General features: G+C 28.4%; 8 protein-coding genes across 9 annotated transcripts; 4 read left to right on the top strand and 4 right to left on the bottom strand.

Moving 5' to 3' along the window:
* The first annotated feature begins 98 nt into the window (after nt 1–98).
* On the top strand, nt 99–4,493 carry OCT59_005207 (uncharacterized protein). Its single transcript, XM_025319753.2, has 10 exons — nt 99–800; nt 875–1,031; nt 1,114–1,815; nt 1,895–2,410; nt 2,519–2,650; nt 2,735–3,058; nt 3,140–3,524; nt 3,595–3,754; nt 3,833–4,071; nt 4,156–4,493. The coding sequence occupies exons 1-10, from the start codon at nt 324–326 to the stop codon at nt 4,361–4,363; spliced, it is 3,300 nt and encodes a 1,099-aa protein (XP_025173005.1). The 5' UTR covers nt 99–323; the 3' UTR covers nt 4,364–4,493.
* OCT59_005208 (uncharacterized protein) lies at nt 4,482–6,237 on the bottom strand. The gene is made up of 7 exons (XM_025319752.2): nt 6,022–6,237; nt 5,824–5,936; nt 5,318–5,546; nt 5,151–5,235; nt 5,025–5,069; nt 4,911–4,952; nt 4,482–4,846 (listed from the first exon to the last, which is right to left on the bottom strand). The coding sequence occupies exons 1-7, from the start codon at nt 6,136–6,138 to the stop codon at nt 4,623–4,625; spliced, it is 855 nt and encodes a 284-aa protein (XP_025173004.1). The 5' UTR covers nt 6,139–6,237; the 3' UTR covers nt 4,482–4,622.
* Nucleotides 6,238–6,495: 258 nt separating this feature from the next.
* On the bottom strand, nt 6,496–9,706 carry OCT59_005209 (uncharacterized protein; the record flags this gene model as incomplete). The annotated part of the gene is made up of 6 exons (XM_066138221.1): nt 9,566–9,706; nt 7,444–9,437; nt 7,028–7,373; nt 6,903–6,927; nt 6,600–6,643; nt 6,496–6,509 (listed from the first exon to the last, which is right to left on the bottom strand). Exons 2-6 carry the CDS (start codon nt 9,418–9,420, stop codon nt 6,496–6,498), a joined length of 2,406 nt encoding a protein of 801 aa, XP_065997385.1. The 5' UTR covers nt 9,421–9,437; nt 9,566–9,706.
* OCT59_005210 (uncharacterized protein) lies at nt 9,461–10,281 on the top strand. The gene has a single exon (XM_025319750.2). It carries the CDS (start codon nt 9,475–9,477, stop codon nt 10,018–10,020), a length of 546 nt encoding a protein of 181 aa, XP_025173002.1. The 5' UTR covers nt 9,461–9,474; the 3' UTR covers nt 10,021–10,281.
* Nucleotides 10,282–10,449: 168 nt separating this feature from the next.
* Nucleotides 10,450–12,170, bottom strand: OCT59_005211 (uncharacterized protein; the record flags this gene model as incomplete). The annotated part of the gene is made up of 6 exons (XM_066138222.1): nt 10,450–10,913; nt 10,997–11,118; nt 11,174–11,374; nt 11,435–11,566; nt 11,636–11,877; nt 11,955–12,170. 6 exons carry the CDS (start codon nt 12,168–12,170, stop codon nt 10,528–10,530), a joined length of 1,299 nt encoding a protein of 432 aa, XP_065997386.1. The 3' UTR covers nt 10,450–10,527.
* Nucleotides 12,171–12,235: 65 nt separating this feature from the next.
* Nucleotides 12,236–13,116, top strand: OCT59_005212 (mitochondrial 37S ribosomal protein mS33). Its single transcript, XM_025330579.2, has 2 exons — nt 12,236–12,563; nt 12,630–13,116. The coding sequence occupies exons 1-2, from the start codon at nt 12,269–12,271 to the stop codon at nt 12,671–12,673; spliced, it is 339 nt and encodes a 112-aa protein (XP_025173000.1). The 5' UTR covers nt 12,236–12,268; the 3' UTR covers nt 12,674–13,116.
* Nucleotides 12,636–13,700, bottom strand: OCT59_005213 (uncharacterized protein). The gene is made up of 4 exons (XM_066138223.1): nt 13,554–13,700; nt 13,396–13,484; nt 12,935–13,318; nt 12,636–12,873 (listed from the first exon to the last, which is right to left on the bottom strand). Exons 1-3 carry the CDS (start codon nt 13,659–13,661, stop codon nt 13,102–13,104), a joined length of 414 nt encoding a protein of 137 aa, XP_065997387.1. The 5' UTR covers nt 13,662–13,700; the 3' UTR covers nt 12,636–12,873; nt 12,935–13,101.
* Nucleotides 13,701–13,801: 101 nt separating this feature from the next.
* OCT59_005214 (uncharacterized protein) lies at nt 13,802–14,942 on the top strand. Of its 2 annotated transcripts, XM_066138224.1 has the most exons (6): nt 13,802–13,941; nt 14,004–14,047; nt 14,127–14,325; nt 14,385–14,466; nt 14,531–14,635; nt 14,721–14,942. In XM_066138224.1, the coding sequence occupies exons 1-6, from the start codon at nt 13,811–13,813 to the stop codon at nt 14,772–14,774; spliced, it is 615 nt and encodes a 204-aa protein (XP_065997388.1). In that variant the 5' UTR covers nt 13,802–13,810; the 3' UTR covers nt 14,775–14,942. The 2 variants fall into 2 exon arrangements, with proteins under 2 accessions (XP_065997388.1, XP_025172998.1); XM_025311316.2 differs by having other exon boundaries at nt 14,531–14,941.
* Nucleotides 14,943–14,975: the final 33 nt, after the last annotated feature.

Genomic DNA, 14,975 nt, shown 5'->3' on the forward strand with positions numbered 1-14,975 from the left:
TATCAATTTATCAATAATTTATACTATCAATTTGATCAAGTGCATAGATCATCAGTAAATATCTAAATTGCCACGCCCACCTTCGGAATAATAATGGTGTCGGATTAAAGATTTTTTTCGTGTATTCTGTAGAGAAATTTTTTTTCTGTTGGTAAACACTTCCAGAACTGTACATTAAGAGTCGCCTTTTGTGTTTCCGTTTCAACCTTAAAATTTACAGATAAAGATAAAATTATTGAAATTTATCTCATGGTTCGAAGGAGGTGGAAAGCTCAAGTGGCAGTATCATAGAACTTAAAAAAAGAAAAGAAAAAAAACTTTTAATGGGTTTTCTTGAAACGGAAGAGCGAGAATCACTCGAAATAAAGTCACCTCGTTATGAAGTCGACACCTCACAAAACGAACAACATCAAGGAGATAGAACTCCTTCTCCAGCATCATCGGAGAATTCAGCACTTTTAAATAATAATTTTCCAAGTAATATTCAAACTTTGACAAACTCTTTTATAAGATATTCTTCTACCCCGCGGAAACTTAGTGCTTCATTATCAATGCGAAATGCTTCAGCTTCACTTTCATTTTCTTACTCCATGATAATTATAGGAGTATTAACAATTATTTTGGTTGGGATGATTATGGATTCATTTTTTAACCGTCAAAAAGACTCCAAAGGGTGTCATGTTTCGAGAATGTACCCTTGGTTCATCAAACATGATAACTTTGATAGTGAACAATCAAAATTTGCCGGAAAGTATGGCTTGTATCTATACAGAGATAGAGTATACGATTCTAATGATCAGGTACGAAATCGTTGTTAAAAAATTAGACAATTTAAAATGAATAAAAATTTATCTAAATCTTTTTCAACAAAAAGCCAACCGGCATTCCAGCCCTTTTTATTCCAGGCAATGCTGGTAGCTATAAACAAGTTCGTTCAATAGCTTCAGAGACATCAAAAATTTTCTCCGAAATTGTTTCGAGAGATCAGAGATCATTAGAGATGGGAGTTAGAGCACTTGATTTTTTTACAGGTAAAGAATCTGATTTTATCGCATTGATTTATACTTTTATTTATTCAAGATAGTTTTTTATTCTTTGACATCACATCCATAGTTGATTTTAATGAAGAATTTTCTGCACTTCATGGACATTCTCTGAATGAGCAGGCGGAATATCTTAATGACGCTATTCGATATATTTTATCATTGTATCCGTCAACACGAAAAATTCTGAATACTAATTCACCGCATCCGGATCCGACTTCTGTTATTATAGTCGGACATTCAATGGGTGGTGTAGTTGCTAGAACTTTATTTACGATGCCAAATTATCAACCTGGATCCATAAACACCATTTTGACATTTGCAACACCACATGTTTTACCTCCTGCCCCATTTGATTGGCAAATAAGTAAGATTTACACCGATATTAATGAGTTCTGGAGAAATGGATATTCTCAGAGTGCAACTTCCGAAAATTCTTTGGCGGAAGTTACTTTGATATCTATCGCCGGTGGGAATTTGGATACTGTCGTATGTTCAGATTCTGCAAATATAAACTCAATCGTTCCTGCATCTCATGGCTTCACTGTTTTTACTACATCTATTCCTAATGTATGGACTTCTATGGATCACCAAGCCATTCTATGGTGCGAGCAATTAGTCAAGGTTGTAGCGACCTCTTTATTGAGTATTGTTGATATTAGGCGCTCCGGGCAAACGAAACCAAGCGCAGAAAGGATGGCGGCATTTCGAAAATTTTATTTAACTGGACTTGAAGATCCAATTGATTTAGGATTGAATAAGTCAAAAAGAGGTAATTAAATTAAAAGTTTCTTTTTAGAAAGTAATATTTTTTCTTAATATACATGAATTTAAATTTGTTTATCAATTAGAATTTTTTGGAATAGTAAATTTGGAGAAGGTGCCCCACAAATTTTTAAACATGGGCCAGAGAATAGTTTTAAATCATTTAAATCTAACAACACAAGTATATTTAATGCCAATACCACCACCAGAACCACTTTCAACATTTTCTTTATTGACGGATCAATACTTGTCAAAAAATCCTGGAATAGAAATTCTTTTATGTGATGTTATGCCAACAGAAGTTCCCGATCAGCAAAATAAAAAAGATCTATCTTTAAACATAGATTTACCCACAGCACCAAGACTTTCTTGCCACATAGCATCTAATGAAGCATCTTTATTGCCAGCTTCAAGAAGAGATTTGAAACATCCATTTTCTGGTTTAACCTTCAATTATTTAAAATTAAATGTCAGTGATCTGGGAGATTATCAATATATTGCTATTATGTTTTATAATAAAGTTTCTATGGAAGGATTCTTAATTGGAGAATTCTTTGATGAAAGATTAACGATTATGGAATTAAATAACTCGTCTATGAAAGGTTGTAGATCTTTTCTTTTCTTTTTTTTTGTTTTTTTTTGTTTTTTTTTTTTTTGAAAAAAAAAATAATAATTTATGAAGTAAAAACACATTATTTTTGACCGTTCAGATCTTATAATTGATGGCATTCATATTGATGAATTTCCTGAACATCAAACCATGGTATCTTATTTGCATATTCCAATTATTGATAGTAGTTTAATGACATATAAAATGTCAGTTCGACGTGTGGGATGTGTAGGTAAACTAACGTTTTCAATAATCTTTAGGTAATGTAGTGGTTTATTTATTAATTATGTTAATTTATATGGTTATTGTTTTTTAGAACATTTTGCAACATTTGCACGTCAATCTATTTCGTCCATGTACGAATCTAAATTTCTGGTCAACGTCGATAATGCGGATTTGAATATTCATGGACAGTCTCCTTTTGTGACACCTGTTAGTGCGCCTAATTTTCGTAGAGGACTTGAATTACAATTTTGGATGGATCCTACGTGTTCAATTCCATTATCAATTGATATTGAATGGGATTTTTATGGAAGTCTTGGTAAAATAATTATGCGATTTCAAACTGTTCTCGTTGCTTTTCCTTTCATAATTGTGATTATGACTTTAAGGACACAATTTAGAGAGTACGATCATGGTGGCAAGTTATTTAATTATAATTATTACTGTTATTATTTAAGATATTCTCTTTTTTGTTTACTTTATTTTTCATTTTTTGTAGAGACCTTTATAAGCTTCGGGCATGGGTTAGCACTTTTCATTCGACAAACATTCTTGAAATTTATTATTTTTGTGTCAGCATTGTCTATTTACCAATCAGTTACTCGAGCTTCAAAAACATATTCATTAGCAGATTTATTTCCGATGGATTATGCATCAGGAGACATGCAAAAAGCTATTAAAGCCAAATCGTCATTTAATGTGAATGATACATTACTTGGAAATCAGGATCCATTTTTCTGGTTTCTACCACCGTTATTTTTTATAATGAGTATTGGAATAACTATAGTTAGTTGGATATTATTAGCATTTATTGTAAGAGTTTTGGCTGGAGCTGCTGTATTTATGAGTCGACGGGATTTATTTGTAAAAAATATAGTTAATAAGTAAGTTATTTATGAGTTGATCTGATGTTAATTATGTAAAAATAAATTAACGTAAAGTTTATATATATAGGCCTTCGGAATCGAAGTCAAGATTGCGAAGGCATGTAATAATAACATTAATACTTTTTATTCTTGTTGCTTCTTTTGTTCCGTACCAATTCGCGTTTATTGTCGCATTTTTGGTGCAAATTTCATCGTGTGTGAAGTCTTTAATAATTGCTCGATCAGTGGTAAGAAAGTTGTTTGTTCACTTTTCTTATTTTTAATTTGTACTGATATTTTTTTATTATTTTTAATAAATTTTTTAGTATAAATCGACATGTGTACAAGAAAGTTGGGATAATTATCATTATTTACAATCAATATTAATCTTATTTTTTATGTTATTGCCATTTAATGTACCTGTGTTAATGGTATGGATAAGAAATATGTCAGTTAATTGGTTTGCGCCATTTTCATGGGATCATAGTATATTGGCCATAGCGCCAATCATATTTTATGTTGAAATTATAACCAATGGAAAAATGCTGCCTAGATCAACCGGAAGGTGTTAAAAAAAAAAATTTTTTTTCTTTCTTTTTTTTTTTGATTCTTTCGATTGATTCTAATTTATTTTTAAATAATTTTGTAGAAAATCAAGATTTGTAACTAATGCAATACTGTTAATAATAACTATTTATTCATTATTATATGGAGTAAGATATACGTATTTATTATATTTTTCCTCACTAGGATTTATAACATGGCTTATTATATTACATGTTAGAGATTCATGGATTGGTAAAACAATGGACATTTATATGCAAAGTATATTCAAACGTAATATGAAAATTTCATGACAATGTGAATTATTTATTCTAATTTTTATTAAAGAAAATTAATCATATTAATTATATTTTAATATATTTTTTTTTTGTCTTTTAAATAATAAAAAACAATAAAAACAATTTTGGAAAAATTTAATTGACGACGTATTATTCTCTTTATTTTGATAAATGAAACGAGTTATGATGATTCAAAGCTTATCCCCAATTAAACTAGTATCTATACGTCAATCGTACTATACCTGGTACCTTGATAATTATTCACTAGTTTTTATCAAACGTAACTACAGAAAGTACTTGGAGAATTCTTATGTTTTTTTGAAGATATATCGTCATTATTGCTATCTACATATTTTCTTTTAGTTCGTTCAAAATGGACTTCTTCATCATCCAAAGTATCACTTCGGTAATTTTCTCTTTCCTTATAATTTCCTTTCATTATAATAGCAATGTCTTCTTCATTAAGACTAATGGCCCCATCTGAATCATGTCGTGGTGCTAAATAAAAAATTATTTTATATTTTATGTTAAGATAAATCGACAGAAAATTACGATAACTTACATTCAGGAGAACCAGGACTCCATTCATTTGATTCAATCTTAACTTTTGTACATCATGTGATTTAGTATATATCATAATGTAAAATATGATTAGGTGTAAGAAAAATACACAAACCACATAAATCATTGTTTCTATGGTTTCTCTGTGAAAAATTCCATCCTTATTAAAATTAATGAATGAAACCGCGTTAAAACGCGAAAAAAATAAAATTATAACAAGATTAATATTAACATTAATCACCTGGAATATCACTCATGAGTTTATATTGATGCAGCGGAACAGTTCGAATATCAACCGAATTACTATAAAACGTATATCTAAAACCCTGTATGATATTTGTGTTAGAACCCTTTAAATTTCAATTTTTTTAAAAAATATTCTTTCTAAAAAAAAAAAAAAATATTCACGTTCCAACCAGGATGGTCAATATGCTTCGGTGTCTCTTTAACTTCCATTTCTTCGCAAATATATTTTATCTGTAAAGAATGTTCTTCTAAATCGGTTATATTTTTAGTGTAAGTGAAATTTTTTATTGTTAAAAAACACTCGTGTTTGTTTTTTGAAGAATCGATTTCGTGAGAAAATGTATAATCTCTTATAATGATAAGCGTCCCCACCATATAATCAATACTATGTCTATAATTATCCGACGCGTCGTAATAATAATAAAAAAAAATCTTTTAGTATAGTGAATTTAGTGAATTTCACCGCAGTAATCAATTTCAGGTAATAAAATTTTTAAGGTTAAAATTCTCGTGTTTTTTATTAAAGATTAAAAATTCTTTCTTAATTTAGATATAAAATATATAAAATCATGATTTTAATTATGAATTTATAATAGGATCTTAATAAGAAAATTATTTCTATAATAACTTAAATATTGGATTGTTATAAATTATAAAGTTAAACAAACCTGTTGAATTCATAAAGACTTTCGTCAGTAAAAAAACATTTTATATAATATTGATTATCATGAATTTCTGCCGACATAAGCTCATTTGGTTCTAATTCTTCATAATTTATAAACTAGAATATGCAAAAAAAAAGTTTGAATTCAACATATTCAGTATTGTCAGATATACATGCACCTTTAGGAAAATAAAAAACTTACTCGTATAACTTGTGCTCTAATTGCTCTAACGGGTGTTTTTTGATATTTTTCCTTATCAAATAGATAACTTAATACTTCCTTCTTTATCCAAGGTCTTGCAAAGAAATCTCGAAACATTTTAAGGATGTTAAAAAACAAGAAAGTTAACTGATAACGAAATAGTAAAAAAAGAAGAAACGCGAAAAGTTCTTCGCAAACACGTCGTCACCATAAAAAAGAACGAAAACAAATTACTATCAAGTATCAGCAGTAAGTAAACCAGTAAACCCCTTGTTAATTTGGGGAAAAGAAATTTAACCTTTTCGTTTGTAGAAATATTACATGATAATTAACCCTAACCCTACATCATGATCCATTCGATTTTATTCTCTTAATCTAACTTTTTTTTAAATTTAACTTTTATATTCTCGTATCGAAGTTTCTTTTTCATGACTCGCACTATATTTTTTTCGGGCTATTCATTTATCATTTAATTTATAGTCGTTCAACTATTATTACATTAAAACAAAACATCTTAATTAATAATCGCAGCTTACGTAAACGGTCAATCAATTTATATAATTCTCGTGACTCCATACTTTGGTAAGTTAACACACGTCTAATTAAATTCGAAGTTTCTTGCCTGAAACATGAAGTAAAATCATGTGAATCATACTTGTTGAATTCTTTTCTCGTGTTCATCACAAGTTAAAATTCCGGGAGACCAAGTTGTGAAATCTCGGAAATGTCATTCAACCTAATTACAATATTTTACCACGAGGCACGAGACAGATACAAAGGCATCCTTAAAAGTCTTAATTAATAAAATCAGGAAGGAGGCAGGAAATTACGTCTCATATTCATTCCTCATAGTAATAGCATATTCACTTATTCACTAATACATTTCTTTACTGATCTGCAAAAAACCTGTATTTTTTGTATAATTATTGACCAAATTCAATTCCATATTTATACAATTTGAAATTTAGATCTTTTTACATTGATAATTTTTTACTAATTCTATTACCTTTTCGCTTTCTTTTTGTAGTTGGTCCTATCATACTTCCATAATTCCCAACAGAAAATTCGTTCATTATTTCAAAGTTCCTTTTCTTTATATTCTTTTGATCATCATATGAATTCTTTTTTTCTTTATTAAAAATCTTTTCCTTTTTATGATCATTCTTGTTATCTAACTTCTTGGAGGAAACAAGATTGTTATTAACATTTGATGGCGCTTCTCGTAGACCAAAACTTTTTGCTATGTGACCCAAATGTAATTTTTTTACATGAAAAATATGTTTTTCTGTGGATACGTGCGTTGCATATGCACGAATATGTGATGAATACGCCTTTTGGGCTAATGTGGTGCGCTTTAAATAATAAACAATCCCTTTAGTTGAAAACAACATTATAATTAAGTTTATGGAAAATTTGATTTACCTTTGAATTTGAAAGAACATATCTTTCAAAATTTAATTGAATATCTGTCGCTACGACTTCATATTCATTTTTGTTCCTCTTATTTTGAGTTGCCAAACTTTTTAATAAAGTTTCGACTCGAACAGGCTCGGCAAAAATTTCTTGTGACTTTAAAACATTAATATACTCAATTTCACTTGGTAATATGAACAATATAGCTTCACCTTCTTTACCTAACCTTGCAGTTCTACCAACTCTGTGAACATAATCTTTTAAATCTGTTGGCGGATCATATTGAATAATCTCTGCGACGTCAGGAAGATCAAGACCTCTTGCAGCAACATCCGTACAAAATAATATTCCAGAATTTGAACGACTAAATTCATTAAATATTTCTGTACGAACATTTTGTGTAAGGTCACCATGTAATCGAAATATTTTCGCAGGGATAATAGTAGAAATTGATTGATCATTATTCTTTAGTTTATCATCATCAGAATTTTCATCATCTAATTCGTTAATTTTTCCAGCATTCATAAATAAATCAAAATGAAAATCTACAGAATCACAACATGATACAAATACTATAATTTTACGATTCATTAAATTTCTAATTTGTTTGAAAGTTGATTTAAGGATTGCTGTTAAAGTAACTAAACGTAATTTTGCTGGCGTTATAATATATGATTGTTTTAATTGATTTGGTGTGTTAAACTTTGCATTTTTCTCACTTTTTTCTTCTATAAAGGAAAAATCGTCATTTCCTCCAATAAAAATTGGATTAAATAAAGTATATCCGGCTAAACGTTTAACATCATCTTTTAAAGTAGCAGAACAAAGAATAATTTGTCTTCTTTTTGGCCAAAATTTAGAAGATGAGAAAATTTGATTTTTTGTTTCCGAGTTAATAGTCTTTTCATCTAAAATTTTTATAATTGATTGAAGAGTTTCTTCAAATCCTAACTCTAAAAGACGATCAGCTTCATCAAGTATGAGCCAACATAAATTTTTTACCAGAAAAGATTTAGTATTTTGTAAATGATCCAATAATCTACCAGGAGTACAAACTAAAATATTTATTCCTTTACGTAATCTAGCTTTTTCAGATTGCTTTTTTTCGCCCCCAATAACATTGCCAATAACAATCCAATGATTTAAATGACGAGAAGTAAATTTTGAAGGTGGAATATTAATTAAATATTTCAATACTGATACAACCTGAATTGCTAATTCACGTGTTGGGGTTAATATAATTGCTAAAGTTCCAATTGAACGTGAAAGCAATCCATTATTTTGTATATCAATTGTAATATTTATTAATCGATGCACAATTGGAAGTAAATAAGTTAATGTTTTTCCAGATCCTGTCTCAGATTGAACAATAACATCAAATTCTACGTTTTTGTTGATAGAAGACATTAATATAGGAATTGCTTTGCTTTGAATATTTGTTGGTTTCTCAACTCCTAATTTATTTTTCATGTTTTCAACTAAATCATTATCTAAGCCCATACTTTTAAATGATGAAGTATCATCAATTGGTGCATTACTTGGTTTATGATCCATTTGTTTTGAATTATTATCATATCTAACATTTGGTATTTCAGGGTTATAGCTAAAAATAGAAGAAATAATTTGTGATTTATTTATTAAATTCTTTTGAGAATTTAAATTATTTTCTTGAATTGAATTATTGTTATTTACTGCTATTGTTGTTGTTGACTTTTGAAAAAATTTATGTTTATCGGTTGAATTATTCTGAATCTCTTTTTTTAAAAATTTTCGAAATTTTTTTTTTTCCTTCCAACCTCCTCCAATGTTCTTTAATTTTGATCTCAAACTAGCTCTTTCATTATCAGAAGAATTTTCTGTAACTAAATTTAATATTAGATTATTTGACCCATCCATAATTTTTAATAAACCAGAAATTTTTTTTTTTTTTAATATCAAAAATCTGATTATGCAGTGACTTTTGAAAGATCTGCATGCAATATGCATGTATGGATATTATAACACTAAAAAAAAAAAAAAAAAAAATATTTTGACAGCGAAATGTCAAATTTAATACCAATTTCTGAGTTAAATGAACTATCATACGAAGAATTTATTAATAAAATCAATATATTATTTGAAACAGCTTTACCATTAGCAAATGCATTATATTCTTCTCGCCCATTCGCATCTTATACTTCTTTAATTTCTTCAGCGACAGAATTTATTCAAAATCCTGAATTACCATTTTCACAAAAACTTGAAATAATTAATGCACATCCACGCTTAGGTGAAAATAAAAAAAATCTTTCTTCATTATCTTTAAAGGAACAAGGTTATTCAACAAATAATGATTTAAGTCAAAATGAATCAAATACCGTAAATGAAGATGAAATTGTTAATACAATACTACAGGAATTAAATTATAAATACGAAGAAAAGTTTGGTTTTCGGTTTGTTATTTTTGTTAATGGTAGATCAAGAAAAGAAATCATTCCTATATTACAAGATAAATTAGAGAATGGAAATCGAGATGATGAATTAAAAAGAGGTTTATTAGATATGATGAATATTGCCAATGATAGATTAAGACGTTGCCAGAATTAGCAATGGAAATATACATATATATACAGTATATTTATATATATATATATCAATATATGTATATAAATATACAATTTAATTGTAACTTTACTTTTATTTTTATTTAATTACTAATTAAAGTAACTAGTTTTTATGATATGAAAAATTTTGAAGTATTGAAAATAATCATATAAAACATATATATAGATTCAATTCAATAACTATGTAAACCATCTTATTTATATAAATAAATTAATTATCTAATATTCCGAAATATTTATATCTATATTAGTTATAATTGTTATATATATTATGTAAATAAAATTATGTTGTTCAATGGTATATTCAACTATTTACAATTCAGATTCGTTAAAACATTTAAAAGTACAATTTATTTATTAGCTTAATGGTTTATAACTAAATCAAAAAGGTAGATAAGTATCAAAAAATTTTATATAATCGAAAGTTTAATCAACATTATTTTATTAAAAAAAAACAGATAGGTGACATAATACATATATTATTACAATATTACGCCCACAATGCTGATATAAACCATTCAGCAACATCAGACTTTCTTTTCTTTTTATCCAACGATTGACTTGGAACCGCGTCACTTTTATCAGTTTCTTCCATAGGACCAATTTCTTCCTCTTGTTGTCGTTTATCCTCTTTCTCTATGTTTTCCGAATAAACAAATTCCACAATTCCTTCATTTTCAATAGTATAATAAATTGTAATATTTGCAGCAATAGGTGATTTTACAATTGTTAATTCTTGTAAATTTGGCGGAAATAAATCATTTAATATTGTAAACTTCAAATTCGATAAATTTCTAATGTGAAATTTATTCATCATTATACGTGTAGTAACAGAATGTGCCCATGTATTTCCTAATGCTGCTGTGACTTCTGGCCCTATTCGCAATTTTTTTTTAAAAAAAATAATCAATTATTTTTTTTTATTTTTCATTTTTTTTAACAAAAAAAAGAAAAAATACCTTCCTCGCGTGATTTTTTTATTGGACGGAAACATTCTCTTGGTAATACCGTTTCACTTCGATTTCTGGTGATTACTTGATTAGTTACTACTACAGGTATACGAAACGATTCAGCTAGATATCTACGAATAAAGAAATTACGTCTTAATCGCATATACACGAAAAAAAAAAAATAACTCAAATCGAAATTTTAAAATTAATAAATTCTTCAGTTTTGAAGCCTGTTGAAGTAATATATCGTTTCTTTCCATTAAAGGTCCTCCCCAACCACATTTCTTTACAGGATTCTGATATTCTTTTCTAACAAGAGATCCAATCGAATCTACTATTAATAATTTAACATCATTTTCAATTATGAATTCTTGAAGCTCATCCAATCTAGAAAAAGAAGATAACTTTAATAAGCGTAAAATTTTTGATGTAACAGTTTCTTTTTACCTTTTTGTTAATTCCTTTGAAGACGTGATATCCATTTTATGGATGGATGATGTCATTTTATCAAGATTGGCTTGACCTCGTTCATCTTTACCAAAGTACTGAGGAAATCGGTTCTCAGCTATGACTATTAATCTAAATTAAACAAATTTTCGCATAAATAACCAAAAAAACTGGTTTTTTTACGCGTTGTTCGCTTTTTACCTATCCGCATTAAAACTTCGCTCGGTGTCAATGTAACACACTCCTCCTCCAAGTCCACCCATGGTTTCTGGTAATGTCGTTAACATTGAAAGTGTCAGACAGAGTTGTGTTTTACCAGATCTAGTTGGACCAACAAGTTCAGTTATGGAAGAAAATGGTATTCCACCACTTAAAGCTTCATCTAACCCTTTTAATGAAGTTGCCAAAAATGGTGAATTATTTTCTGTCATCATATCCAACACCTATTACAATCAAAATATTTATTTATTTATTTATTTCATATATAAAGTTATTTAAATTTAAAAACGTGATATCATACGGATACGAATTCCGGTACGATCCATTTGGCAGCTCGTTTTTGGATATTTCTTGCAGTTTCGACTTTAAAATTACAACATTCTACTAACTCAAGTTCAGTACGACTAAACAATTCTTTTGTTGTATTAACTGGTGTACGCGGAAAACTATTGAGTTTATATATTGTTTTTTTGCCTAACTTAGGATTAAGTCGCGTCAACTTTCGAGTCGAAGACATGTTTTAGAGATAGAAGTCATGTGATAAATTTAATTTTACTCGCGAAATCTTGATGATCATACTGTAAACTGAAATCATAGTTATCTGTTTATAAAATAATGGCTTCAATAATACCAAGTATACCAAGTAAAACGCGCTTGTCACAATTAGCACAATTATCCGCTAAAATATTTAATAATGTATATAATCCAACAGGGGAAAGAACTGGAAATAAAATACTTCGCAAAAGACTCATTGGATCTACCATAACAGGGTGGTATCCACATAGAATAATAACTTTACGTAAAATTACTGATACGTTTCCGGGTATGAAATTAGTTAATCAAGAAGAGAAATTACGACTAGAAGAAATTGCTAAAAGAAAGAAACGTGGTAAAGGAGCTCCAAAGAAAGGTATGTTAAGTTATTTTAACTTGTTATATACATTGAATTATATCAATTTATAATTTGTATTTACAGGTCAAGGAAAGCGTGCTTCTCTTGGAACAAAGAAGCAAAAATAATTTTAATTTAATTTTCTTGTAGTAAAATTAAAAAAAAAAATACATAAAGAAATTCCTAAAAAATCATTAAATAGTCGGTCTATAGACTTTTATTTGAGTTGATCCTCTCTTTGTAAAATTTCTTTGTCTAATTGGATAAATATAGTTGTGCGTAAGGGGAAACCATCAATTGGCAGCGTATGAGCAGTAACTCGAGAAGGCTAAATAAATAAACAAAATTAGATATTTAAGGAAAAAAATTTAATCAAAAAATTAACTTACGAATTGAGCCCCATCCAATATTGCTTCAACAATTCCTGCTAGAAACGAATTACAATTTAATTCAGATAATTCTTTGGGTACTGAAATATACTTACTTATCAAAGGATCATTATCTGAAATCATATCTGTCCTCATAGTTAAGATATATAAAATTATTATTTAAATATTTAAGAAAACCTTATAATAATATCAAGGATACATTCGTTTTCATTTTCTGTACTCTTTTCTAAAGTATCTGCTTGTTTACCAAATAGTGTTTTCCAAACCGTGGTATGAATAAAATATAATATACCTAAAACACGTGTCTCCCTTTTACTATTTTTATCTCTCCAAACAATTAATTCTAATAGACGAGTTCCTACCCGATATCCAAAATCATTCAATCTTTCGTTAATTAATTAGGTAATTAGTGAGATAATTGTAATTGATTGTTGACAGATAAACTTCCTTTAAAAACTCACTTGCGTTCAAGATCTTGAATCCCATGTACTCTTTTTTGTGCATACTGTAGCATTTCTGAAAAAAGAAACGCAAAAGCTCCAAGCCCAACCTATAAATTAAAAAGAGTAAGAAGTAAGAACAATTAAATGTTGAAAACTCGAACATAAGCTTTTTTTACCTCTGCTCCTTTTGTTTTATTCAAATTCCTTTCTACAATCGAAACACGCTTAATTAAGCGAGTCTCATTTGAAGATAGTACCGACGATATTCGGGAATTTTGAGACATCGAATAATTTATTCTCTTTAAATTGAAATTGCTGTTGTATAAAGCTACTTAATGATTTACGAAGAAATCACCTTATTTGTTATAAAAACGTGACTCAAAATCGGGTCGATAAAAATTGAGAAATTTTAAATTTTCACAATGCTTCAAAAATGAATAAACGTGAACAAACTCAAAGGTTTAAAATCGATGTTAATAAGAATAATGATATAGCTAAATATTATGAAATACCAAAAATCAAGATACTATTTCATAATGAAGAATTCTTGGTTATAGATAAACCGTAAGTAATGAAAAATTAATGCTATTTTAATTAATATAATTAATATTAACTCCAGTATATAGCTATGATGTTAGGATTGATGGTGATACGTCGAAAGGACATACAGGTAATCAAAAAAAATTTTCAATTTCGAATTTATACATTTTTTTTAAAGGAATATACAATATTATTTATTATGTATATAGTTTTATCCCTTCTTTATAATCAAATTCCAAATTTACCAAAACCATTAAGAAATGTACATCAACTTGATCATGCAACATCAGGTTGTTATTGTTTAGCATTAACAAAAAAGTCCGCTGGTATAGCGAGTGTTGCTTTTGCTAAACGTAAAGTTGATAAGTATTATTTAGCTATCGTCAGAGGTTGGATGAAAAATGATAGGTAAATTTTAAAAGAACAAACACGAAAGGATGATCTCGTATTAATTCTTTTTTTCTTAGTTATGTGGTTGAACAACCTATTGCAGATGTACCAAATAATAGATATCGAATGTGTATTGGTACAGAAGATAATCCAGGAAAGGTAATATATCAAAAGTTATATATTTTATTTCAATTCGAACTATTTCATTCTTACGTTTTAAAAGTCCTCAAAAACAGAAATAAAAGTCCTTCGTCGAGGATATTTTAATTCTTCTTTACCGCCATCCTCATCAACAACACCGCCACTTTCACCTTCAGAATATATACAAGTAACATTAATTAGACTTCACCCTATAACAGGCAGGAGACATCAATTAAGATTACATTGTCAATTTTTAAATCATCCTATTGTAGGCGATTGGCATTATGAAAGACAAATTATGGATTATACCGATACTTGGCGTATGATGTTACATGCTCAGAAATTAGTTATACCGTTAAATAAAAATGAAGAAGTTTTGGATGTTGATGCTGGAGATCCTTTTTCCGAATTAGTAACTGAAAATTCTGGATATGATTACGTTGATGAAGTTCAGCGAGAAAATAAATAAATATCGACCTCATTTTGCTGCTTGTACTTATTCTTAATTAAAAATGTTAAAGCGAAAA

The sequence above is a fragment of the Rhizophagus irregularis genome, chromosome 13, assembly GCF_026210795.1.
Source record: "Rhizophagus irregularis chromosome 13, complete sequence".
NCBI classification, from domain to species: domain Eukaryota; kingdom Fungi; phylum Glomeromycota; class Glomeromycetes; order Glomerales; family Glomeraceae; genus Rhizophagus; species Rhizophagus irregularis.